Below are 25,151 nucleotides of genomic sequence, written 5' to 3'. Positions count from 1 at the left end.
GAAGGTGACCCGGAAACTACCACTAATCCAGAATGCGGCAGCTAGACTGGTAACTGAGAGTGGCCACCGAGACCATATAACACCGGTCCTGAAAGACCTACATTGGCTCCCAGTACGTTTCCGAGCACAATTCAAAGTGTTGTTGTTTGTTGTTTAGTCGTTTAGTCGTGTCCGACTCTTCGTGACCCCATGGACCAGAGCACGCCAGGCACTCCTGTCTTCCACTGCCTCCCGCAGTTTGTTCAGACTCATGTTTGTAGCTTCGAAGACACTATCCAACCATCTCGTCCTCTGTCGTCCCCTTCTCCTTGTGCCCTCCATCTTTCCCAACATCAGGGTCTTTTCCAGGGAGTCTTCTCTTCTCATGAGGTGACCAAAGTATTGGAGCCTCAGCTTCACGATCTGTCCTTCCAGTGAGCACTCAGGGCTGATTTCCTTCAGAATGATTTCCTTCAAAGTGTTGGTGCTGACCTTTAAAGCCCTAAATGGCTCAGTATCCCTGAAGGAGCGTCTCCAACCCCATTGTCCAGCCCAGACACTGAGGTCCAGCTCCGAGGGCCTTCTGGCGGTTCCCTTACTGCGTGAAGTGAGGTTGCAGGGAAACAGGCAGAGGCCTTCTCGGTAGTGGCGCCCTCCCACCAGATGTCAAGGAAATAAACAACTGTATCTGACTTTTAAAAGACATCTGAAAGGCAGCCCTGTTTAGGGGAGTTTTTAATGTTTGATATTTTATCGTGTTTTTAATATTCTGTTGGGAGACGCCCAGGGTGGCTGGGGAAACCCAGCCAGATGGGCTGGGTATAAATAATAAAATGTTGTTGTTGTTATCTATATCTAGATAGATAGATACAGGGCACAGGTGGCGCTATGGGTTAAACCACAGAGCCTAGGACTTGCCGATCAGAAGGTCAGTGGTTCGAATCCCCGCCATGACGGGGTGAGCTCCTGTTGCTCGGTCCCTGCTCCTGCCAACCTAGCAGTTTGAAAGCACGTCAAGTGCAAATAGATAAATAGGTACTGCTCCGGCGGGAAGGTAAACGGCGTTTCCGTGCGCTGCTCTGGTTCGCCAGAATCGGCTTAGTCCTGCTGGCCACATGACCCGGAAGCTGTAAAGCGAGATGAGCGCCGCAACCCCAGAGTCGGCCACGACGGGACCTAACGGTCAGGGGTCCCTTTAACTTTACCTAGATTGATAGATAGATAGATGATAGATAGATAGATAGATAGATAGATAGATAGATAGATAGATAGATAGATATGGAAGAGGTTCTCCCCTCCCAGCTTACCTCCCAGAAGCAGGAGAGGTGAGGAAAGATTGGCACACAACTACTGCGAATTGAATGATCCTGCTGTTGTTATTTGCTATTATTTCGCTCACAGGAGATCATGGTTGGTCCTCAATACCAGGCGGCTGTTCCCCTCCTCCACCTGAACAGGCATGGCGAAAAAGGTAGGCAAACGTCACCCATTGGCCCCTGACATGCTCCGGACTTCATCTTCATCCCAGACAGCCGTGTGTGTGTGTGTGTGTGTGTGTGTGTGTGTGTGCACATCAGGGGAGAGTAGAATTTAGCTCCTTGGGAAATGCCAGCGTCCTCTTTCTAAGAGAAGGAACTTTTATATACAGTGGTACCTCGGGTTACATACGCTTCAGGTTACATACACTTCAGGTTACAGACTCTGCTAACCCAGAAATAGTGCTTCAGGTTAAGAACTTTGTTTCAGGATGAGAACAGAAATCGTGCTCCGGCGGTGCGGCAGCAGCAGGAGGCCCCATTAGCTAAAGTGGTGCTTCAGGTTAAGAACAGTTTCAGGTTAAGTACAGACCTCCGGAACGAATTAAGTACTTAACCCAAGGTACCACTGTAATAATAATACAGAGGTACCTCGGGTTACATACGCTTCAGGTTACAGACTCTGCTAACCCAGAAATAGTACCTCAGGTTAAGAACTTTGCTTCAGGATGAGAACAGAAAATGTGCTCCGGCGGTGCAGTGGCAGCAGGAGGCCCCATTAGCTAAAGTGGTGCTTCAGGTTAAGAACAGTTTCAGGTTAAGAACGGACCTCCGGAACGAATTAAGTATTTAACCCGAGGTACCACTGTATAAAAAAGGCATCCTTTGCATTTGATTCCTCGCCTGGTCGCCACAGGTGAGCAGGGATTCCGTGTGGGCGAGCGGGCTCGGTCGAGGAGGCATGCGCCTTTCCGTTCCTCCTGTCACCACAACCCACTTGGTTCTGGGGTGGCTTCAGAGGGGAGGGGGGAGGGTGCCCACCCCACAGTCTGTGTCACTCAGCCGCCCGCCGGTTTAGTGGAAGGCAAAGGCATTTGCTCTGGGCTCTCGATCTCAGACGCGCCCTCCGATGTTTCCTCTCTCCCAGTCTACGAAAACGACGACCAGCTTCTTTGGGACCCGAACATCCTCCCCGAGAGGGAAGTGGAAGAGTTCCTTTACCGAGCCATAAAGAGAAGGTGGGACGAAGTCTCGAACGCCAGCCTTGCAGAGGGGGACACGGTCAAGGACAATGAACAAGTGAGTTCAGTGTTCGTTCCCAAACGGCGCGTGAGGTGGCAGTGTGCCGTGAGATACAGATCCATCTTGAAAGCTCCTGTGAGCCCCCAGCCCTTGCCTTCGCAGAAGAGTCTACCTGCCGCCTCTCTGCCTGAGTCTACTCTTCTTTCCTCTTCTTAGGCCCCACCTGCGCTCTATATGTTTAAAGCCATTTCATGCCACTTTAAACAGTCATGTCTTTTCCCAAAGTATCCTGTAAAGCAATGTTTCTCGAACTTGGGCCCTCAGCTGTTGTTGGACGAATAATTAACAATAATACAGTGGTACCTCAGGTTACATACGCTTCAGGTTACATACGCTTCAGGTTACAGACTCCGCTAACCCAGAAATAGTGCTTCAGGTTAAGAACTTTGCTTCAGGATGAGAACAGAAATCGTGCACGGCAGCAGCAGGAGGCCCCATTAGCTAAAGTGGTGCTTCAGGTTAAGAACAGTTTCAGGTTAAGAACAGACCTCTGGAACGAATTAAGTACTTAACCTGAGGTACCACTGTAATGGTTTTATTATTTATAGCAATTAAAGGTAAAGGGACCCCTGACCATTAGGTCCGATCGTGCCCGACTCTGGGGTTGCGGCGCTCATCTCGCTTTATTGGCCGAGGGAGCTGGCGTACAGCTTCCGGGTCATGTGGCCAGCAGGACTAGGCCGCTTCTGGCGAACCAGAGCAGCGCACGGAAACGCCATTTACCTTCCCGCCGGAGTGGTACCTCTACTTGCACTTGACGTGCTTTCGAACTGCTAGGTGGGCAGGAGCAGGGGCCGAGCAACAGGAGCTCACCCCGTCATTGCGGGGATTCGAACCGCCGACCACCTGATTGGCAAGTCCTAGGCTCTGTGGTTTAACCCACAGCGCCACTCGTGTCCCTTTTATAGCAATTACAGCAATGCAAACACAAAACCATACCATAAAACCATTAACAAGTTAACAACAGGTTATCTATTAACTGTTTGGAAGGATGTAATCTTAATCGCCTGCATAGGCCTGGTGGAACAGAAACGTTTTCGGCAAGCGTTTAAAAATTGTCACAGAAGGTTCCTGCTGGAACTCTAGCGGCAGGGCGTTCCACAGGACCAGACTGACGACGCTGAAGTTCCCCGCTTCTCTTAGACATGCTTCTCTTTGCTCCATAGGCGCTGTACGAACTGGTGAAGTGCAACTTCAACGCCGAAGAGGCGCTGCGGAGACTCCGGTTCAACGTGAAGGTCATTCGAGGTGAGAGATTCCGGGGGGTAGGGAATAATCTCCCCAGCCCTGTTGACTTTCCCAAGTGAGACAGTATCAACACACCCTTCTCTCCAAGGAGCTTGGTGGAGGTGGGGCGGGGAGAACTCCATAGCTGTCAACTTACAGATTTGAAAATAAGGGACCAGCAGCCTCGAAAATAAGGGATCAGCAGCCAAAATAAGGGATTTTCAGAGCACAGGTAGGTTCAGCTTCTGAGCCCCTCCGAGCCAAAGGCAGAAAGCCCAGCCAGCAGCCAAACGAAGCCTCAAGCGGTGGTTCCCACAGCGCAGCAACCCGGCAAAGGGGATGCAGCAAGGGAAACCACCGTCACCTCTCCGCTGGGAAGCGCTGAGCAAAGGCGAGTCCCCAGGCAAGGCGGCCGATTTGATTGGCACAAGGCATGCAAGCTCCACCCCCCAGTCGTTCTTAGACTCCTTATTGGGTGAGCAACGCAGCCAAGCAACACAGTTGGAGCCTCCCTCCTCCCTGGCCGGCAGGAGGGAGGGAGAGGAGCTGCTTCCTTTGAAACCCGGGAAATTGAAGGGACATCAACAATAAGGGACAGCAGCGGGACACGGCGCTGGGATAAGGGACTTTCCCACCAAATAAGGGATGGTTGACAGCTATGGAGAACTCTTCAGTCACACAGAGAAGCATCTATTGGAGAAGTTCTGCAAACTTTCAGCAGGCATCTCTCACAAATAATTCCCCCCGTTGCCTCCGCTACAGATGAGCTCTGTGCCTGGAGTGAAGAGGAATGCAGGAATTTTGAACACGGGTTCCGGGTCCACGGAAAGAACTTCCACCTCATCCAAGCAAACAAGGTAGTTGGCCGTCGTGTGTATGTCGCCCTACAATCATGCGTGAAGCCCGGGAAAAGAGGAATAACCCTTTTAAATGCCCAGAGAGCTGTAGGAGGACGTCTGGGAGACAGACACGGTTTGCAACTTCTGCTTCTAGCTCGATGTGCTTTTCAAGGCTCGGAGTAATTGCACTGGGTCTCGCACCCAGATCACTTGGAAAATAAAGTGTGCGTGTATGCATGTACAGTCGTACCTCAGAAGTCGAACGGAATCCGTTCCGGAAGTCCGTTCGACTTCCAAAGCGCTGTGGAAGACCCGTCGGACGTTTGGGTTCCAAAAAACGTTCGCAAACCGGAACACTCGTTCTGGGTTCAATCGTTCGGGAGCCAAAACATCCATTCGGGATCCAAGGTATTACTGTACAGTGGCACCTCGGGTTAAGTACTTAATTCGTTCCAGAGGTTCGTTCTTAACCTGAAACTGTTCTTAACCTGAAGCACCACTTCAGCTAATGGGGCTTCCCGCTGCTGCCACGCCGCCGGAGCACAATTTCTGTACTCATCCTGAAGCAAAGTTCTTAACCCGAGGTACTATTTCTGGGTTAGCGGAGTCTGTAACCTGAAGCGTATGTAACCCGAGGTACCACTATATGAGCTTTCTCTTTCTATCTCTCAGGGAGGGGAGGGGAGGGGGTCTCAAGACCTCCAGTGCTGACCCGAAGTTTTCCTTCAGGTGGGCAGGAATGTCTTTATTCTTTTGCATGTTTGCTTAATTAAGAAGACTGCGTGCAGCTTGCAAGGTTCAGCCCAGCAGAAACTTGGGTCTCAAGTTTGGGCCCCGAAATCTCAGCGCCTGGGATGTTCCTGAACTGGCAACCCTATGGGTGGCTTCCATGACACACACACACCCCAAAGTCAGGTGGGCCCGTGGGCCTAAAAATATTGGTAACCTGTGTGCTACAGAAATGTGAAGTAGTATTCTTTTGTGTTGGAGAGAACCCTTTGCACACTGTCTCTCAGGCATCCTGCCCCTTCCTTCCCCCCACCCCAGAAAAAAATGTAACCTAGTGCTTCCCAGAGGATTCTGGGACGTGTGCTCTGTTCACACAAGCGTGGGGTTGCCTTATTTCAAAAAGCAAAAAAAACCAGGACACCCCCAAAGTTGGTGAGCTTTTTTTTCCCCACCCAAAAAAATCCGCGATTTCTCGGTTTACTTGCCGAAGATCCAGGACAAACCGCCACCTTGCGGGAATTGCCCCTGGACGTCACTTCCGCCTTTGAAATCCCGGACGTATGGCAATCCCTACACAAGTGTCGCTCCTGAGAGGTGTTCCAGAAGCCGTGACTTGTCCTAACCTTTTCCCTCTCCTCCCTTTTTCCCGCAGGTCCGCACCCGGTCGGTAGGCGAATGTGTGGAGTACTATTACATGTGGAAGAAATCGGAGCGCTACGACTACTTCACCCAGCAGACGCGGTTTGGAAGGAAGAAGTATGTTCCCCTGCTTTTCAAACTGCACTGGCTCTCGGTGGAGTACAGGGTCAGATTTAAGGTGCTGCTTTTGACCTTTCAAGCCCTTCACGGCCTAGGACCCTCGTACCTACGGGACCGCCTCTCCCGGTCTGCCCCACGGAGAGCCTCAAGGTCCATAAATAGCAACACCCTAGTGGTCCCGGGCCCTAAGGAAGTTAGATTAGCCTCAACCAGAGCCAGGGCCTTTTCAGCACTGGCCCCGGCCTGGTGGAATGCTCTGTCTCATGAGACCAGGGCCCTGCAGGATCCAATTTCTTTCCGCAGGGCCTGTAAGACAGTTGTTCTGCCTGGCCTTTGGCTTGGAGCCAATTTGATTCCCTCCCTCTCTTTCTTTTTTCTTTTCCTTCTCCTCCTGCGATGAGGCTGCATTTTAATATTTTAATGTTTCAATATTTTAATTTTGTTTTTAAGTTGTAATCATTCAACTGGTTTCTATTATTGCTTGTAAGCCGCTCTGAGCTCGGCCTTGGCTGGGGAGGGCGGGGTATAAATAAAAATTATTATTATTATTATTATTATTACTGCCAACTTGGGAGTATCGGGGGAGCTGGGTGGAGCGCTGGGGCCTGTGTCCACAGCACCTGGTGAATCGCAGGCCCAGGGGCTTGAGTTGGAGAAGGGGAGCTGGAAGAAAGAAGCAAGGAGGAAACGAATGAAGCCAAACTGAGATATCTATTAAATGATGATGACCCCCTAAGATCACTCATGGTTGCCAGATTCTTGATCAGCGTCCTATCCCTAAAGAAGAGAAACGGACTCCTGTGCGGCTCGGATAATCCCTTTAAACTATGATCTATGTTTTAGGATGTAATTAGGTAATATCACCATTGATGTCTTCTACTAATTTATGAGTAGAGGGCGATGTTTATGTTACAAATTTATTGTAATGTATGATGTTGGTCTTTTGTTTTTGTTTTGCTTTGGTTCTTGTCTGTTTTTTGTAAGTTTTGGCGGTTTTAAATTTGGAGGTTTAAGTACATTATGTTGGTATGGGAAACTGTCGTGTGATGGGCCAATAAAGTTCAATACAATACAATAAACAGCAAGGAGGAAGCTGAAGGCCAGGAACCAGAAGAGAGAGGAAGATGCGGGGAGAGGAACACCAGGAAGCAGAAGGGAGGGAAAGACTAGGAAGCAGAAGGGAGAGGAAGTAGGAGGGAGAGAGAGATTCGAAAGTGGGAGAGGAAAACTGGCAGGTGCCCAGATTTAATCTGGAAGCATTTAAGCTTTAGCAGGAGGAGCAACACACACCCCCTGGACAACTGGGACGCAGGTGGTTCTGTGGTCTAAACCAGTGTTCCCCAACCTTGGGCCTCCAGCTGTTTTTGGACTACAATTCCCATCATCCTTGACCATTGGTTTTGCTAGCGAGGGATGATGGGAGTTGTAGTCCAAAAACAGCTGGAGGCCCAAGGTTGGGGAACACTGGTCTAAATCACTGAGCCTCTTGGGCCTGCCGATCAGAAGATCGGCGGTTCGAATCCCCGCGACGGGGTGAGCTCCTGTTGCTCTGTCCCAGGTCCTGCCAACCTAGCAGTTCGAAAGCACGCCAGTGCAAGTAGATAAAGAGGTATTGCTGTGGCGGGAAGGTAAGCGGTGTTTCCGTGTGCTCTGGAGTTGATCCCGGTGAGGGTTTGCCAAGCGTGCCCTCCTCTTAGCACATTTCTCCTTTTTGTTCTGAGCTTGAGCGTCTTCAAAGCCCATGACATCTTCGGTAAAGGCTGTTGTCCAATTGGAGTGCTCACAGTCCAGTGTTTCCCAGTTGTCGGTGGTTATACCACGTTTTTAAAGATTTGCCTTGAGAGAGTCTTTTGTTGACCACCAGCATTACGCTTTCCATTTTTGAGTTTGGAGTAGAGTAGTTGCTTTGGAAGACGATAGTCAGGCATCCGCACAACATGACCAGTCCGACAAAGTTGATGTTGAAGAATCATCGCTTCGACACTGGTGATCTTTGCTTCTTCCTGTGCCACACATGCTGCACGGTCACGGACTGCTCCCCACTCTGCAGGAGGGAACCCCCCGCCCAATATTCCCGTTCTTTTTTTTTTAAAAAAAAGGACCTGGATTTGTAGAACCTGATATAGAATGCAAAACATGCAGGCACTATTCTCAGAGTGCGTTTGTTTGTTATTGTATTGATCTTTATTACGGCCATTGGCCCATCACACGACAGTTTCCCATACCAACATAATGTACTTAAACCTCCAAATTTAAAACCGCCAAGAGTTACAAAAAACAGACAAGAACCAAAGCAAAACAAAAACAAAAGACCAACATCATACATTACAATAAATTTGTAACATAAACATCGCCCTCTACTCATAAATTAGTAGAAGACATCAATGGTGAAATCACCTAATTACATCCTAAAACATAGATCATAGTTTAAAGAGATTATCCGAGCCGCACAGGAGTCCGTTTCTCTTCTTTAGGGATAGGACGCTGATCAAGAATCTGGCAACCATGAGTGATCTTAGGGGGTCATCGCGTTTGTTTGTTTGTTTGTTTGTTTGTCACCGCTTATAATTCCAAGTGTGTAGGCCTGAAAATGTGGGGCTTGGATGCCCCTTGATAACCACCCCACCCCCACCCCATAATTGGTTAAAGCAGAGGGGGGCACAGTGTCATAATCTGCAAATGCGTTTTGTTTTGCTTCCCCACAACCTGCAGGGATTACGTGGATAATTTTTTGGATGGTGGCGAAGTAGAAAGTGCCAGTCGTTCGCGAAGTTCCCCACCCATCCCTTCGTCCACTGGATGCCTCGACTCTCGTTTCAACCCAGATCACCTGGCAATCGAAAGCACAGGTAGGCTGGTCAGAATTACCCTTGTTCGGTTTTCAAAACTCCTGTAAAAGCACGTTTATTTGTCATTTACTACAACTTACGTTGCTGCTTAATTACAGTAGTCTAAGCAGTGTACAGGGACGCGGGTGGTGCTGTGGGTTAAACCACAGAGCCTAGGGCTTGCCAAACAGAAGGTCGGCGGTTCGAATCCCCGCAACGGGGTGAGCTCCCGTTGCTCGGTCCCTGCTCCTGCCAACCTAGCAGTTCGAAAGCACGTCAAAGTGCAAGTAGATAAATAGGTACCACTCCGGCGGGAAGTTAACGGTGTTTCCGTGCGCTGCTCTGGTTCGCCAGAAGCGGCTTGGTCCTGCTGGCCACATGACCCGGAAGCTGTACACCGGCTCCCTCGGCCAATAAAGCGAGATGAGCACTGCAACCCCAGAGTCGGTCATGACTGGACCTAATGGTCAGGGGTCCCTTTACCTTTAAGCAATGTACAAGTAACTTAAAAGTACCCGCAAAAATGACAAATCACTGTCTCGTTATATCAAGTAAGCTTGCTATACAGTGGTACCTTGTCTAGCGTCCGGCTTGTTGAGTGCCCGTTCAAACGTCCGTGGCAAACCCAGAAGTACCAGAATGGGTTACTTCCGTGTCGCCCCATGCACAGAAGCACAAACCGATCCACGCATGTGCGCAGACGCGGTGCTTTGTCCAGCGTCCTTTTCAGCCAGCGACTGGGGCTCCGGAACAGAACCCGGTCGCAAAACGAGGTACTACTGTTTCGTGAAATTGTAATGCTGTCATCACCCTACAGTAGGACATGTTGGACTTTTCAGCTTTCAGATTCCAAAAATGATGGGGGTGAAAATGTTCTAACATGACTTTGGGAATTCAAAAGATATTTTGGTTCAATTAATATAAATCGGTTTTCTCCCGAAATAGCAACCTTGCTAGGGGGGAGGGCATTCCCCAGCTGGGGCACCGCCACCGAAAAGGCCCTGTCTTGGTGACTCCCGTTTTTAGAGTGCGCAGTAGTTGAAATCAAGTACCTGTGATGTGTGAACCAGGCTTTTGTGTGTCTCTCCCCCGCACAGAACCTTTGAGCATCGAGAGCGCAGCGTGCAGTTTGGGCAGCACGAGTGAGTCGGGCCACGGCTACGAGTACAGCACCCCTTCGGAAACAAACTGTTCCTTCGACCCCGCCGAGGAAGCCGGCAGCCGAGCGCCCGCTTTCCTGCAGCGCCCGCCGAACCCCCCCGAAGCCGGCTTCTACCAGGTGGCCGCAGCCGGCAAACAGGAGCCACTGCGGTGCTCGGGGAATGCCCTTGCCGTGGACTTCACCCTCCCCGGGAACGTCGCGGAGGGGCTGCCTTTAATTTCCGGCCACGTGGGACTGGACAGGGATCCAGAGACGTTGGTGGCCCCTTCTCAAGTGTCCTTATCGGTCCCGGATTTCAGCCTCCTTGGCATTGGAGATGTAAATAGCTTCCTGGCCACTCAGCAGGCCTGCCCAGCTCCCAGGGGTCACTCAGAGTCCTTGTCTCAGTGACTGCAGCCTCTGCGTAGGGGTCCACTGACGGACAAAAGCTGACTCTGGCAGGACTGGACGGCATTGCCCTTTGGGGAGGGGGTACGGAGACGGGTCAGCCTATCGTCACCCTTCCTTGCCCCGCACACTCCCCCGGGGCCACGAGCGCCGGTCAAGAGCCGTCCGGTCCTCGCCTTTCCAAATTGCGGGGGGCGGAAGGGGCGCCCGCTGCTCTTCCTGCCCCTGTGCTCGACGTCCCTCTGGCGAAACCAAACGCCTCCGTCGTACTCTCTCGCACAGCTTTGCAAAAGAGAGAGAAAGCCAATGGAGGGGAACCTGTGACCCTCATGGGGCCGTTGTAGATGGGGGGCAAAGCCATGCAGGGGGCAGACGAAGTCTTCCTCCCCAACAACCCCGCCCTGGGCAAGCTGGATATCCAGCATTGCCAGCCGAGAAAACCCCCCGGCGCAATGCGGGAGGCCGCAAAGATAGAGAGGGTTACCCAGGAGCACTTTCAGAGAAGGAGATGTATCGGTGGGGCGGAAAGCTTTCACGCACAGCGCGAGCGGACGTGGAACACAACTGGTCCCGAAGGTGCAAAGCAAGCTGAGTTGGGCACTTTCCTTCAGTTGTGGCGGCACCTCTGTTTAGTTTCGTTTTCAGTAGCGGCGGGGGACGTTCCTTTTTGCCAAACCTTGCGGCCGCATCCTAGTTTGCCATAGGGTGGGTGGAATCGCCACCCTGCTCCCGCTTTCGTCCCTACGCAAGCACACAGCCCCAGGCCTTTTTTTAAGGCACCCTCTTATCGGGACCCGCCTTCTGGGCAGAGGGAGAAACTTCATCCCCTCCAACAGCACCCTGCATTGCGAAGATGGTAATCCGCACGTCGCAGCCTTCCGAAGATGCATTGGCTTCCGGGGATGGTGATGGGTTGAGGAGGACGTGGAGGGGCAGAACGGAAGAAGGCTCCCTGGCCCTGTTGCCAGAACTCCACAGCTCTCAGGCGGTGTGTGTGGCGGGGCGCTCCAGGGGTTGACGTTCGCCATGGCGGGTCGCGAGACCAGGCTTCCGAAAGCCAGCAAGAATCTGCGTGTTTGCTTTTGCCGGAAGAGAGGCGGCCGGGTGGCGGCAGGAGCACAGGGCCACCGGTTGGAGTGCCAAACTGAGACTCCGGGGAGGGAGGTATACGTGCGTTCTGTGCGTGAGAGAGAGCATGAAACGCGGGTGTCCCGTCCTGTCCCCCCAACCTTGCCCGGTTCGGCCAGCTGGCAGAATACTACGAGGACGGACTCCGTGCCATTCAAACCTCCTTTGTCTCCCTCTTCTTCCATTTTTCTCAACCTCAGCCATGGGGAAGCTTTTTTCCTTGTTGCTGGTAATACGGTATATCCCTTTCCCCCCATCATTTTCATTTTGTGGTGCAGGGCGATGGTGGTTCGTGGCAGCAGTCATACCCTTAACCTAATTCCGCCCCACCCCTTGAGCATCTGTCGCCCACCTAGCCGCTCACTCCTTTCTTGGTCATGCAACTAGGGGCTTTTCTTCCAAACTGGGGGAGCTGATAAGGTGTGGAGACAACCTCCCGCACCTCTCTCCTGTGTCCGTCTCTCCCCACAACACCCCGCATTTCCACAAAGGCAGTTTCCGGCTGGCAGTTGGCAGCTGTGGATTGCAGGCTCTAATAATCGCTTTGTTGGCCTCCGTTGATGCTAGCGGCAGCAATCGTGGTTAGCGAACGAGCCTCCTGTTGCACTGTTCGCGCCCGCTGTGCAAAAGGCAGGGGAGAGTCTTGCACAAGTGTCATGCCGGCTCTGATCAGGGAGGCAGGCGGCAGATTAAGAGAGCTAGAGAGGGCTCGTTTATTACTAAATGTGGGGCTCATGGTCGCAGACCCAGCAAACGGAGCACGTTGTGTTGTTGCACCAGCTCAAGTGAGACTCAAATGTGCATCCTACTTTGAAAATTCACAGCACTTGGCGAAGACACAGCTGCCGGAAAACTCCAATAAGGGAGTTGCGCAACGGGTATCTAATACCACCCTGCGCTCGCAAGTCATCGCAGGTTGCCGCTAATCCATTGCCTGCCCCTGTGGCCGTGTTGACTACGAGGCCTCAATGAGGACTGGTGGCTTCGCAGTTTACCTTTGGTGTAGCATTTTGCGGCTGAAGTAGGGCCACGCAGTCCCTCGGGCGTTAAGTCTTCTGCTTCCTCCTCTCTGCCCACCCTCCTTTTGCATCCTTCAGTTCACACCCGTCCAATCGGGACCTTCCCCAGACAAGCCCGTTCACAGCTCTCAGGGGTGTAGTTTGCTAGGACTGCTCTGGATAGAAGCCAGAGGTGCTGCTGCTGTAGGGTTGCATAATTTCCTTTGCACGTGTCAGGAAGGAGCCTTCGACTCAAATCTCTTGGCATTCCCATATAGACAGTAGAGGAGACCTTAGGAAAACAGTCACGTCTCCATCCCTGGCGTAAATGACGCAGTGGTACCCGGCCCCATTTCCTCAAGTCACCCAGGTGTGAGCTGGGTATCCTTTCCACGGCCAGCTGCCTCTAAAAGTCCCAGAACTTATGTCTGTTCCGTTGACTACACTGGTGGTCAGACGAAACAGCAACGGAGAGATCTCCGGTTCCTGGAACTTTTAAGAAAATCGGTTTGTGTGTGTCCACTGCGTTGCCTCTGGGTTTACGCAGGGATATGTTTCCCCACTCCACCCCCACCTACCTGAGCAGCCTCTGTAAAAAGGGGGGGAAGTGAAATTCGACCCACATAGCTGCCCATGAAGCACCCTCACCTGTTCATAATATCCCTTTTTATTATTTATTTAAGGGATCCTTTCTTGCAACATTTAGGAGACTTTCTCTCCACTGACTCTTTGCCACCTTGTTACCTATCTCCTATTTCATTTCTCTCCCTTCTTCACCCCCCCCAATTTCATATTTTAATATGTCTAATTTATAAATGTATTCTTTCCTACCACCCCTCTCCCCGCAGAAAAATGTTTGTTTACAGGTTGTGGGTAAGCGGGATATATATATATATCTATATATGCCGCGGAAACTTGTGTGTGTCTTGGGGCGACGGGGTGTTCCACGAAAGGGAAAGACAGACCAACAGCTTTTCTCTCCTCTTTTCCTTCCTTCCGCCTCTCGGGGAGGGGAAGGGATGTCGTGAACGAAGCGTGATTCCGATGATACACCACACCCCGGGCGCGCCACTGACACGTTCTGGTGAGAAAGCGCGAAGGGTCTCTCCACTGTGAAGTGAAAACTGCCTTGAATTACCCTTCATTTATTTATTTAATTATAAAGCCTACGTTGGAGGAAACGACAACGTGGGGGGGAAAACAAGACGAAAGAGTCGAGTTTTTATTTACTTTTTTCTCCTCCCGCAGATAATGCCAGCAGCAGTTGCTTTCTGCTGAGAGCCAGTGTGGTGTAGTGGTGGACTCGTAATCTGGTGAACCGGGTTCGCTTCCCTGCTCCTCCACATGCAGCTGCTGGGTGACCTTGGGCCAGTCACACTTCTCTGAAGTCTCTCAGCCTCACTCACCTCACAGAGTGTTTGTTGTGGGGGAGGAAGGGAAAGGAGAATGTGAGCCGCTTTGAGACTACTTCCGGTAGTGATAAAGCGGGATATCAAATCCAAACTCCTCCTCTTCTTCTTTCGCTCTGGAATTCTAACAGCAAAAAACCACTGCGGTTTTGAGAGGTTCGGTCAGCCCCCTCGATTCAAAAACGGCGGCCAAAACGCAGGCAAGATCCTGCTCCTCCATCCTGCGAACTGTCATGCAAAGTTTGGCCAGGATAGCAGAAGGGACCATGGGGCAGAATTTGGTTAGGTTTGGTGCAGTCTTGAAACGCTCTCATCTGCCATCTTGATTCAAAATGCTGTCTGGCTGTATCCAAACATAGGTGGAAGCCTTTTGATCCTTCAGTATACCACTGTGGAAACTTGGGTTACGGTGTCTTAGTGGCTGAATGTGGCCCTCCAAAACTCTCTGGCCCTTGGTACTCTCCTGATGCCACTCCCCTTTTGTCAGGACACGCCCCTTTCCACAGGCCACACCCCTTGCCTGCTCTGCCCTGCCCCTTCCTTGAGTGTTTTTTGTGTCTCGCTGAAAATCATAGAATCATAGAGTTGGAAGAGACCACAAGGGCCATGGAGTCCAACCCCCTGCCAAGCAGGAAACACCATCAGAGCACTCCTGACATATGGTTGTCAAGCCTCTGCTTAAAGACCTCCAAAGAAGGAGACTCCACCACACTCCTTGGCAGCAAATTCCACTGTCAAACAGCTCTTACTGTCAGGAAGTTCTTCCTAATGTTTAGGTGGAATCTTCTTTCTTGTAGTTTGGATCCATTGCTCCGTGTCCGCTTCTCTGGAGCAGCAGAAAACAACCTTTCTCCCTCCTCTATGTGACATCCTTTTATATATTTGAACATGGCTATCATATCACCCCTTGTGTTTGTGACTCCAAACACTGATCATGCTTCCTCCTTGCCTGGGCAAGGTAAAGGTAAAGGGACCCCTAACCATTAGGTCCAGTCGTGGCCGACTCTGGGGTTGCTGCGCTCATCTCGCTTTATTGGCCGAGGGAGCTGGCGTACAGCTTCCGGGTCATGTGGCCAGCAGGACTAAGCCGCTTCTGGCGAACCAGAGCAGCGCACGGAAACGCCGTTTACCTTCCCGCCAGAGCGGTACCTATTTATCTACTTGCACTTTGACGTGCTTTTGAACCGCTAGGTGGGCAGGAGCAGGGACCGAGCAACGGGAGCTCACCCCGTCACGGGGATTCGAACCGCCGACCTTCTGATCGGCAAGTCCTAGGCTCTGTGGTTTAACCCACAGCGCCACCCGCAGAGGATGTTTATTTGTAGAAGGTGGCCTTCTGTGCAAAGGTAACATTTGCATCGCTCTGCTCTCCACTGGCATTCGGCCCTTGGAAGGTTGCCCAGAAAGTGAATCCGGCCCTCAACTCCAGAAAAACTTCGCACTCACTACATAAGATGATGCTCTGTCCGTAAACTTATACATTACTCCAAAGAGTAAGGGGCAATGGTCACATCCCAACCTGCCGATACAGTGGTACCTCGGGTTACATTCGCTTCAGGTTACAGACTCCGCTAACCCAGAAATATTACCTTGGGTTAAGAACTTTGCTTCAGGATGAGAAGAGAAAACGTGCTCCGGCGGCAGCGGGAGGCCCCATTAGCTAAAGTGGTGCTTCAGGTTAAGAACAGTTTCAGGTTAAGTACGGACCTCCAGAACGAATTAAGTCCTTAACCCGAGGTACCACTGTATCATAATTGTAGGGATGTGAAAATATGCTAGGAAGTGAAATATTTATTAGGTATCGTCCTTCCTCAAGTTTGTGAGTTCAGCAGAGTGCCATCCCTTAGCAGCTTAAAAAGGTTAGCTTGGATAAGCCTTTTCGTTTAAATAATCCAGGACGCTTTAAGGCAGACTGAATTCACCTGGTATTTCCCCCTTTTTCTCCCTCTTTAAACAACAACAACAATTTATTATTTATACCCTGCCCATCTGGCTGGGTTTTCCCAGCCACTCTGGGATCCTCCCAACATTAAAAACACAATAAAAGATCAAAGATTAAAGACTTCCCTAAACAGGGCTGCTTTCAGATATCTTCTAAAAGTCAGATAGTTGTTTATTTCCTTGATATTTCATGGGAGGGCGTTCCACAGGGCGGGCACCACCACCAAGAAGGCCCTCTGCCTGGTTCCCTGGTTCCCTGTAACTTCACTTCTCGCAGGGAGGGAACTGCCAGAAGGCCCTCAGAGCTGGACCTCAGGTATACTGGGCCAAGGCTGTTTAGGGCTTTCAAGATCAGCACCATCACTTTGAATTGTGCTCGGAAACGTACTGGGAGCCAAGGTCTTTCAAGACCGGTGTTATGTAGTCTCAGTGGCTGCTCCCAGTCCCCAGTCTGGCTGCTGCATTCTGGACTAGTTGTAGTTTCTGGGTCACCTTCAAAGGCAGCCCCATGTAGAGTTCATTGCAGTGGTCCAAGCGGGAGATAACTAGAGCATGGACCATGTCACCACACAAATCGTCTCGTGAAAGGTGAAAACAAGTTACTCACTCGGAGTAGCTGTTGGAAGAGTAACACACAACAGGCAGCTTTGTTTAGACGGTGATTTGGTTACAAAGTTGTGCTTAAAGGTAAAGGGATCCCTGACCATTAGGTCCAGTTGTGGCCGACTCTGGGGTTGCGGCGCTCATCTCGCTTTATTGGCCGAGGGAGCCGGCGTACAGCTTCCGGGTCATGTGGCCAGCAGGACGATCTAGAGCAGCGCTCGGAAACACCATTTACCTTCCCGCTGGAGCGGTACCTATTTATCTACTTGCACTTTGATGTGCTTTCGAACTGCTAGGTTGGCAGGAGCAGGGACCGAGCAACGGGAGCTCACCCCGTCATTGCAGGGATTCGAACCGCCGACCTTCTGATCGGCAAGTCCTAGGCTCTGTGGTTTAACCCACAGCGCCACCCACGTCCCTCCCTGGCGGTTGTACATTTATGCAAATGCAAATAAGTTCTCATTTGCATCGAATTATGCTTTGCTGCTTCTCCAAACTCCTGAGGGGGACCTCATGGGCATCCTTTTGGCACCCAATCTGAGCAGTCCTCTTTCTGGAGCCATAAGGAGTTTCTCTGGAAGGAAAAATGGGGAGGGGAGCGAGGCATCATCATTTTCCGTGCGTATTTTGACGCCGGCAAACCCCTCCAAGCTGTGCCTCTGTTGCATTATTTGAACGCTGCCGTCACCGGGAACAGGGAGATCTCTGAGTCTGTCACACGTACCAGTCTTCCCCCTCCTCCCCCCACCCCTAAATTACTTTCTACCCTAATCCCGCTAGGCTCTGGGGGGCCTCCAGTGCCCTCGGAAGCTCCTGAAGGAGAGCGGAAGCCCCCAAGACCACCTGAAAATAAAAAAGCCAAACCAGGCATCTTCCAGTAACGAAACAGGAGAAATTCCCCACTGGTACGTATTTAATAATAATAATAATAATTTATTATTTATACCCCGCCCATCAAGCTGGGCTTCCCAAAAAAATATTAAAATACTGTAATACATCAAACATTAAAAGCTTCCCTAAACAGGGCTGCCTTCAGATGTCTTCTAAAAGTCTGGTAGTTGTTGTTCTCTTTGACATCTGGAGGGAGGGCGTTCCACAGGGAGGGCGCCACTACCGAGAAGGCCCTCTGCCTGGTTCCCTGTAACTTGGCTTCTCGCAGCGAGGGAACCGCCAGAAGGCCCTCCCAGCTGGACCTCAGTGTCCGGGTAGAATGATGGGGGTGGAGATGCTCCTTCAGGTATACTGGGCCATTTAGGGCTTTAAAGGTCAACACCAGCACTTTGAATTGTGCTCAGAAACGTACTGGGAGCCAATGTAGGTCTTTCAAGACCGGTATTATATGGTCTCGGCAGCCACTCCCAGTCACCAGTCTAGCTGCCGCATTCTGGATTAGTTGTAGTTTCCGGGTCACCTTCAAAGGCAGCCCCACGTAGAGCGCATGGCAGAAGGCCCCAAGACCACCTGAAAATAAATAAGCCAAACCAGGCACCTCTCAGTAACAAAACAGGAGAAATTTCCCACTGGTACCTATTTAATACAATTATATCCTGCCTTCCCTCTGAGGAGCTCAAGATGTGGTTCTCTCTTGTACACCCCGCTCTGCCTCATTTTCTGCTTCACCCAGAGACATAGCCTTCTTCCCAACCACCCCAGCCTAGACCATTTATGAAGCAGCAGAAAATCCGCCCTTGAGATTCTGAAAAAAAATCTACCAAACTGGCCAGCAGAGCGGTTCATAAATGACTCCGGTCAAAAAGGCCAACACGGAATGTTCACAAATATTCACAGGTGAGGGACGCTGAAGTTGAGCAAGACATTCATGGGTGGCGGGGTTCAGAAACCCTCGCTGATCTGCTTCACCCAGAGACTTTAGCTACTCCCCACACAACCTGTCACAGGAGCGGGCCGGTCAGGATATTACACGGTCAAAGATGGAACTGGCAAAAACATGATCTCCACAGACTTGCTTGCGTGATTACTCCAAGGCCACCTCAGCTCCTGGCACCCAGCACCCCCTGGCCAGCCCCAGAGGCGCCATTCGTACAGGGAGCTTGCAGCCGGGGCTGCTGCAACAAACAGCTGTGCAAGCCTTTGGGAGGCAGAGACGCCAGAGGGCATCAGAGGAGGGAGGGAAGGAAAGAGGGACAGAAGCCAGTGCATAGCTGTCAACGGTCCCTTATTTGGCGGGAAAGTCCCTTATCCCAGCACCGTTTCCCACTGCTGTCCCTTATTGACCCTTAAATTTCCCGGTTTCAAAGGAAGCAGCTCCTCTCCCTCCCTCCCTGCCGGCCAGGGAGGAGGGAGGCTCCAACTGTGTTGCTTGGCTGTGTTGCTCACCCAATAAGGAGTCTAAGAACGACTGGGGGGTGGAGCTTCCATGCCTTGTGCCAATCAAGTCGGCCGCGTTGCCTGGGGACTCGCCTTTGCTCAGCGCTTCCCAGCGGAGAGGTGACGGTGGTTTTCCTTGCTGCATCCCCTTTGCCGGGTTGCTGCGCTGTGGGATCCACCGCTTGAGGCTTCATTTGGCAGCTGGCTGGGCTTTCTGCCTTTGGCTCGGAGGGGCTCAGAAGTCGAACATACCTGTGCCCGGAAAATCTCTTATTTTGACTGCTGATCCCTTATTTGCGAGGCTGCTGGCCCCTTATTTTCAAATCTGTAAGTTGACAGCCATGGGCCAGTGTTGCCTGCAGCAGCCCTGACCATCCTTCAAGGCACCCGAGGATGCCACGGCACACTGGTCAAAAACCATTTTCAGAAGGAAAAGTGGGACATTTCAGGATCAAATCAGAAAATGGGACGGCTTCTCTAAATCAGGGACGCCCCTGGAAGATGGGAACACTTGGAGGGTCTGTTAAGCTGGCACGAGTTTTATATTAATGGCATCTGGGCCATCCTCTTCAATCTCCCACCCCACCCCAAGATGTGAAAGTGCTTGCTTAAACGCTTTTTAAAGGTAAAGGGACCCCTGACCATTAGGTCCAGTCGTGCCTGACTCTGGGGTTGCGGCGCTCATCTCGCTTTATTGGCCGAGGGAGCGGGCGTTCAGCTTCCGGGTCATGTGGCCAGCAGGACCAAGCCGCTTCTGGCGAACCAGAGCAGCGCATGGAAATGCCGTTTACCTTCCTGCCGGAGCGGTACCTATTTATCTACTTGCACTTTGACGTGCTTTCGAACTGCTAGGTTGGCAGGAGCTGGGTCCGAGCAACGGGAGCTCACCCCGTCATTGCAGGGATTCGAACCGCCGACCTTCTGATCGGCAAGCCCTAGGCTCTGTGGTTTAACCCACAGCGCCACCCGCGTCCCTAAACGCTTTTTAAAACCACTCAATTCTAAGCTGTCTTCGTGCCTCTCAATGGAAGGTGCGTAGGGGGGAGATCTTTGCCCGCACGGTGTTGGAGGAAGTTGCTAAGGTTAAGTACATTGTAGGATTTCACTTTGAGTCACTATAAGTCCATCCAGGTCTGCGTTGTCAGTGAATCATTTGCAGATATAACTAAGGCAACACTAACAAAAAAAACCTCTGCGCAGAAAAGGAAGAAAAACACCCCTCTCTCAGGTAAAGTTCTGGCTACTGTAAGTCAGCACTAAGTGGAAAATACAGTGGTACCTCAGGTTACAGACGCTTGAGGTTACAGATTCTGCTAACCCAGAAATAGTACTTCGGGTTAAGAACTTTGCTTCAGGATGAGAACAGAAATCGCACAGCGGCAGCAGGAGGCCCCATTAGCTAAAGTGGTGTCTCAGGTTAAGAACAGTTTCAGGTTAAGAGCGGACCTCCAGAAGAATTAAGTTCTTAACCTGAGGTACCACTGTATATCCTGCTTTCTTTGGTACCCTGAACAGATTCCTGAAAGGCCCTGTCTGAGCTGTACATTTCAAGCCATATCAAACCACTTTACGGTAAAAAGGTAAAGGACCCCTGGATGGTTAAGTCCAGTCAAAGGCGACTATGGGGTTGCAGCACTCATCTCGCTTTCAGGCCGAGGGAGCCGGCGTTTGTCCACAGACAGCTTTCCGGGTCATGTGGCCAGCAGGACTAAACCGCTTCTGGTGCAACAGGACACCGTGACAGAAACCAGAGCGCACAGAAACACCGTTTACCTTCCCGCCGCAGCGGTACCTATTGATCTACTTGCACTGGTGTGGTTTCGAACTGCTAGGTGGGCAGGAGCAGGGACCGAGCAACAGGAGCTCACTCCGTCGTCGCAGGGATTCGAACCGCCAACCTTCTGATCGGCAAGTCTTAGGCTCTGTGGTTTAACCCACAGCGCCACCTATGTCTCTTTACATATCATAAATCCCTGCATATTTTACAAAAACTAAACCACCCAGTATTCCATTATTACATCCATTAAAATTTATCCACATTGTTGAACGCTGCCAACGTTTTCAAGTGCACTCAATTTCCCCCCATGTATTCAGTAAACGTTTCCCAATGTTCTCTAAAGGTTGTGTTCTTTTTGTTCTCTTATTCTATAAGTTAAGTCTGTAAGCTGGTGCAAGTTCTTTTAAATTGTTTTTAATAGTGTGTTTTGATGATATAAAGGGACGCAGGTGGCGCTGTGGGTTAAAGTGGCGCTGTGGAGAGCAGAGCGATGCAAATTTTACCTTTGCACAGAAGGCCACCTTCTACAAATAAACATCCTCTGTGGGTGGCGCTGTGGGTTAAATCACAGAGCCTAGGACTTGCCAATTAGAAGGTCGGCGGTTCGAATCCCCGTGATGGGGTGAGCTCCCGTTGCTCGGTCCCTGCTCCTGCCAACCTAGCAGTTCAAAAGCACATAAAAGTTCAAGTAGATAAATAGGTACCGCTCCGGCGGGAAGGTAAACGGCGTTTCCGTGCGCTGCTCTGGTTCGCCAGAAGCGGCTTAGTCCTGCTGGCCACATGACCCAGAAGCTGTACGCCGGCTCCCTCGGCCAATAAAGCGAGATGAGCGCCACAACCCCAGAGTCGGTCACGACTGGACCTAATGGTCAGGGGTCCCTTTACCTTTTCCTATGATTCTATGCAGAGACATCACCTTGCCAACAAAGGTCTGTATAGTAAAAGCTATGGTTTTCCCAGTAGTGATGTATGGAAGTGAGAGCTGGACCACAAAGAAGGCTGATAATTGATGCTTTTGAATTCTGGTGCTGGAGGAGACTCTTGAGAGTCCCATGGACTGCAAGAAGATCAAACCTCTCCATTCTTAAGGAAATCAGCCCTGAGTGCTCACAGGAAGGACAGATCCTGAAGCTGAGGCTCCAATACTTTGGCCACCTCATGAGAAGAGAAGACTCCCTCAAAAAGACCCTGATGTTGGGAAAGATGGAGGGCGCAAGGAGAAGGGGACGACAGAGGAGGAGATGGTGGGACAGTGTTCTCGAAGCTACCAGCATGAGTTTGACCAAACTGCGGGAGGCAGTGGAAGACAGGAGGGCCTGGCGTGCTCTGGTCCAGGGGGTCACGAAGAGTCGGACACGACTAAACGACTAAACAACAACCATCAATGATTCTATGAATTTACATAGTAAGGAAGAGAGGAACTTTGTGGGGAGGGGCTCCTCCTCCTCCCCTCTGATTGGCCCGGAGCCTCAGGCCACGCCCCTTCAGCATGCATCTTACAAAAGCACCTTTCTGAATGCGATCCATTCACCTGTCGCCTTCATCCCGGGATGCGATGCTGCGGGAGGGGGGCGAAAAGGAAAAGAAAACCACAGACAACCCCTAAATGGAAGCAAAACCTTATTTTTCTTGCTCAGTTTGAGAGGGGGCTGGGTTTCCTTTAACCCGGGACCACTTTTAGATGCTCAGAAAAGGGGTAACAGGTGCAGAATTTATCCCCACCGCCCAAGGGTTGCTGAATTTTTTGCAGAAAGACTCTCTTGCCGTGGCATGGAGGGTTCTTAGGGTCCTCCTTTGACCAGGGAAATAAGCGCGATCTGTTCTTTCTTTTCGGGGGAAGGGCGATTTCTCCAGCGGCAGGGTTCGCGGCTCACAGGTAACAGCTCCCCCCCCCCCGCAAAGTCTCGTCATTTGGAAGAAAAAGAGGAGTCAACAGCCCAACGCAGCAGGCTGGAAGTTGAAAACGGCGCAAGAGCACACTGGCAGCTGTGCCAAAGAGCATACGAAAGGTGAGCTGTTCTGTGCGTAAAGTTGGTTTCTTAGCGATGCTTCTCCGTCATTTTGCAAGGTGTGGCGATTATCTGGGGCGGGCGGCGGTTCTGAACCTGATTTCCAGCGCAGTTGTTAAGAGGAAGTCCTCCACGCGGCGAGTGGTTAGCCTGCGGAACTCCCTGCCACAGGGCCACCACCTTGGATGGCATTAAAAGAGGATCGGTGGAGGCCGATTTGTGGTGGGAAGAAGTCTTCCCACCTTGCATCAAATCTATGCTTCCAGGTGCCATAAGAAAGCTGCAGAGATAGCGCAGGATAGTGCGCACCCTTGTGGGTTAAACCACAGAGCCTAGGACTTGCCAATCAGAAGGTCGGCAGTTCGAATCCCCGCCACGGGGTGAGCTCCCATTGCTCGGTCCCTGCTCCTGCCATCCTAGCAGTTCAAAAGCATGCCAAAGTGCAAGTAGATAAATAGGTACCGCTCCGGCGGGAAGGTAAACAGCGTTTCCATGCACTGCTCTGGTTCGCCAGAAGCGGCTTAGTCCTGCTGGCCACATGACCCGGAAGCTGTACGCCAGCTCCCTCGGCCAGTAAAGCGAGATGAGCGCAGCAACCTCAGAGTCGTCCGCGACTGGACCTAATGGTCAGGAGTCCCTTTACCTTTACCTAGTGCGCACCCCAGAAACGATCTCTTTCAGCTTCTGCCTTCTGGAAAAAGGTACAGGGTTATAAAAACTAGGACTAGCCACCTGAGAAACATCATTTTGGTAGCCCAATTCTGCACACCTTCCAGTTTGTCAATATCCTTCTTAAATTGGGGTGCCCAGAACTGGACACAGTATTCCAGGCGTGGTCTGATTCAAAGTAGATTAGATCAAGACTGCGACTTCCCTTGGCTGGGACACTGTATTTCTGTGGATGCAGCCTAGAATAGCTTTAGCCTTTTTTGCTGCTGCATCACACTGTTGACTCGCGCCAAGCTTGCGGTCTTTTAAGAGCCCTCGATCCTTTTCAGTGGTGGGATCCGGGATGGATTGAACCACCCAAAAGGAGGCCATGGCTGATTGGCTCCAATAATAAACCTTTCATAAATAAAGGTTGTTTGTGTATTCCACTACTGCGTTTGGTGGCGCTGTGGCTTAAACCACAGAGCCTAGGACTTGCCGATCAGAAGGTCGGCGGTTCGAATCCCCACAACAGAGTGAGCTCCCATTGCTCGGTCCCTGCTCCTGCCAACCTAGCAGTTCGAAAGCACATCAAGTGCAAGTATATAAATAGGTACCGCTCCGGCGGGAAGGTAAACGGCGTTTCCGTGTGCTGCTCTGGTTCACCAGAAGCGGCTTAGTCCTGCTGGCCACATGACCCGGAAGCTGTACACCGGCTCCCTCAGCCAGTAAAGCGAGATGAGCGTCGCAACCCCAGAGTCGGCCACGACTGGACCTAATGGTCAGGGGTCCCTTTACCTTTACTTACTGCGTTTGGTTAGCCCCAAAATGGGAAACGAGCAAGGAGTAGCAACTTAAGAAGAGTAGCAACTTAAGTTGACGGAATATGTGCAGCTTGCAGACGTAATGTATAGAATAAGAGAACAAGAAGAACATGCGTTTAGAGAAGATTGGGAAAGGTTTAATGAATATATAGGAAATGACTGTGTACAGCTGAAAATGCTGTTAAGATAAATTCAATACGGTGGTAGTTTGGGTTAAGTACTTAATTCGTTCCGGAGGTCCGTTCTTAACCTGAAACTGTTCTTAACCTGAAGCACCACTTTAGCTAATGGGGCCTCCTGCTGCTGCCACGCGATTTCTGTTCTCACCCTGAAGCAAAGTTCTTAACCTGAAGCACTATTTCTGGGTTAGCGGAGTGTGTAACCTGAAGCGTCTGTAACCCGAGGTACCATTGTAGTGTAAATGAGCTTTGATGGATGTAATAATGGAATACTGAACGGTATGGCTTCTGTAAAATACGCAGGGATTTATGATATGGAAAAATGAACCATGGAGAACGAAGAAGGGAAGCCATTGGTATCTAAAGGATGTAAAAATGAGTACAGTGGACACTCGGGTTGCGAACGTGAACTGTGCAGGATGCACATTCGCAACCCGGATCCGTGCACGCGCAGGTTGCGATTTGGCACTTCTGCGCATGCGCAAAGCCCGATTTAGTGCTTCTGCGCATGCGCAACCGCCCAAACCCGGAAGTAACCCATTCTGGTACTTCCAGCTTTCGGAGGTCCGTAACCCGAAAAAACGCAACCTGAAGCGTCTGTAACCGAAGGTATGACTGTACTTTAAATTGTGAAACAGAAAAATTTAATAAAAATTATACAGAGACAATAATAAACCTCTCCAATGCTTCCACTTTTCCGTTTCGAAGCAACTTCAGGCTCTGCCAACAGGCAACAACAACTAAAGTGCAGCTGAGACACATAGATCCTGACATTTCAGGGGGTTGGTCTAAATGACCTTTGGGGGGACCCTTCCATTTCTCTATGATTCTACAAGGTG

General features: G+C 51.0%; 1 protein-coding gene across 3 annotated transcripts in view; it reads left to right on the top strand.

Annotated features, from left to right (window-relative positions):
- The window catches only part of MIER2 (MIER family member 2), a 34,028-nt gene extending 21,722 nt beyond the window's left edge, over positions 1–12,306 (top strand). For all 3 annotated transcript variants that reach the window (XM_053372269.1, XM_053372268.1, XM_053372270.1), the window contains 7 exons: positions 1,381–1,450; positions 2,383–2,534; positions 3,704–3,785; positions 4,527–4,621; positions 5,985–6,088; positions 8,804–8,940; positions 10,017–12,306. In XM_053372269.1, coding sequence (XP_053228244.1) covers positions 1,381–1,450; positions 2,383–2,534; positions 3,704–3,785; positions 4,527–4,621; positions 5,985–6,088; positions 8,804–8,940; positions 10,017–10,471 — 1,095 coding nt within the window. In that variant the 3' untranslated portion in view covers positions 10,472–12,306. The remainder of the gene's footprint in view (positions 1–1,380; positions 1,451–2,382; positions 2,535–3,703; positions 3,786–4,526; positions 4,622–5,984; positions 6,089–8,803; positions 8,941–10,016) is intronic.
- Positions 12,307–25,151: the final 12,845 nt, after the last annotated feature.

The sequence above is a fragment of the Podarcis raffonei genome, chromosome 18, assembly GCF_027172205.1.
Source record: "Podarcis raffonei isolate rPodRaf1 chromosome 18, rPodRaf1.pri, whole genome shotgun sequence".
Classification (NCBI taxonomy): Eukaryota; Metazoa; Chordata; class Lepidosauria; order Squamata; family Lacertidae; genus Podarcis; species Podarcis raffonei.
Note: the sequence above shows the minus strand (reverse complement) of the source record. Positions and strands in the feature narration are given on the sequence as shown.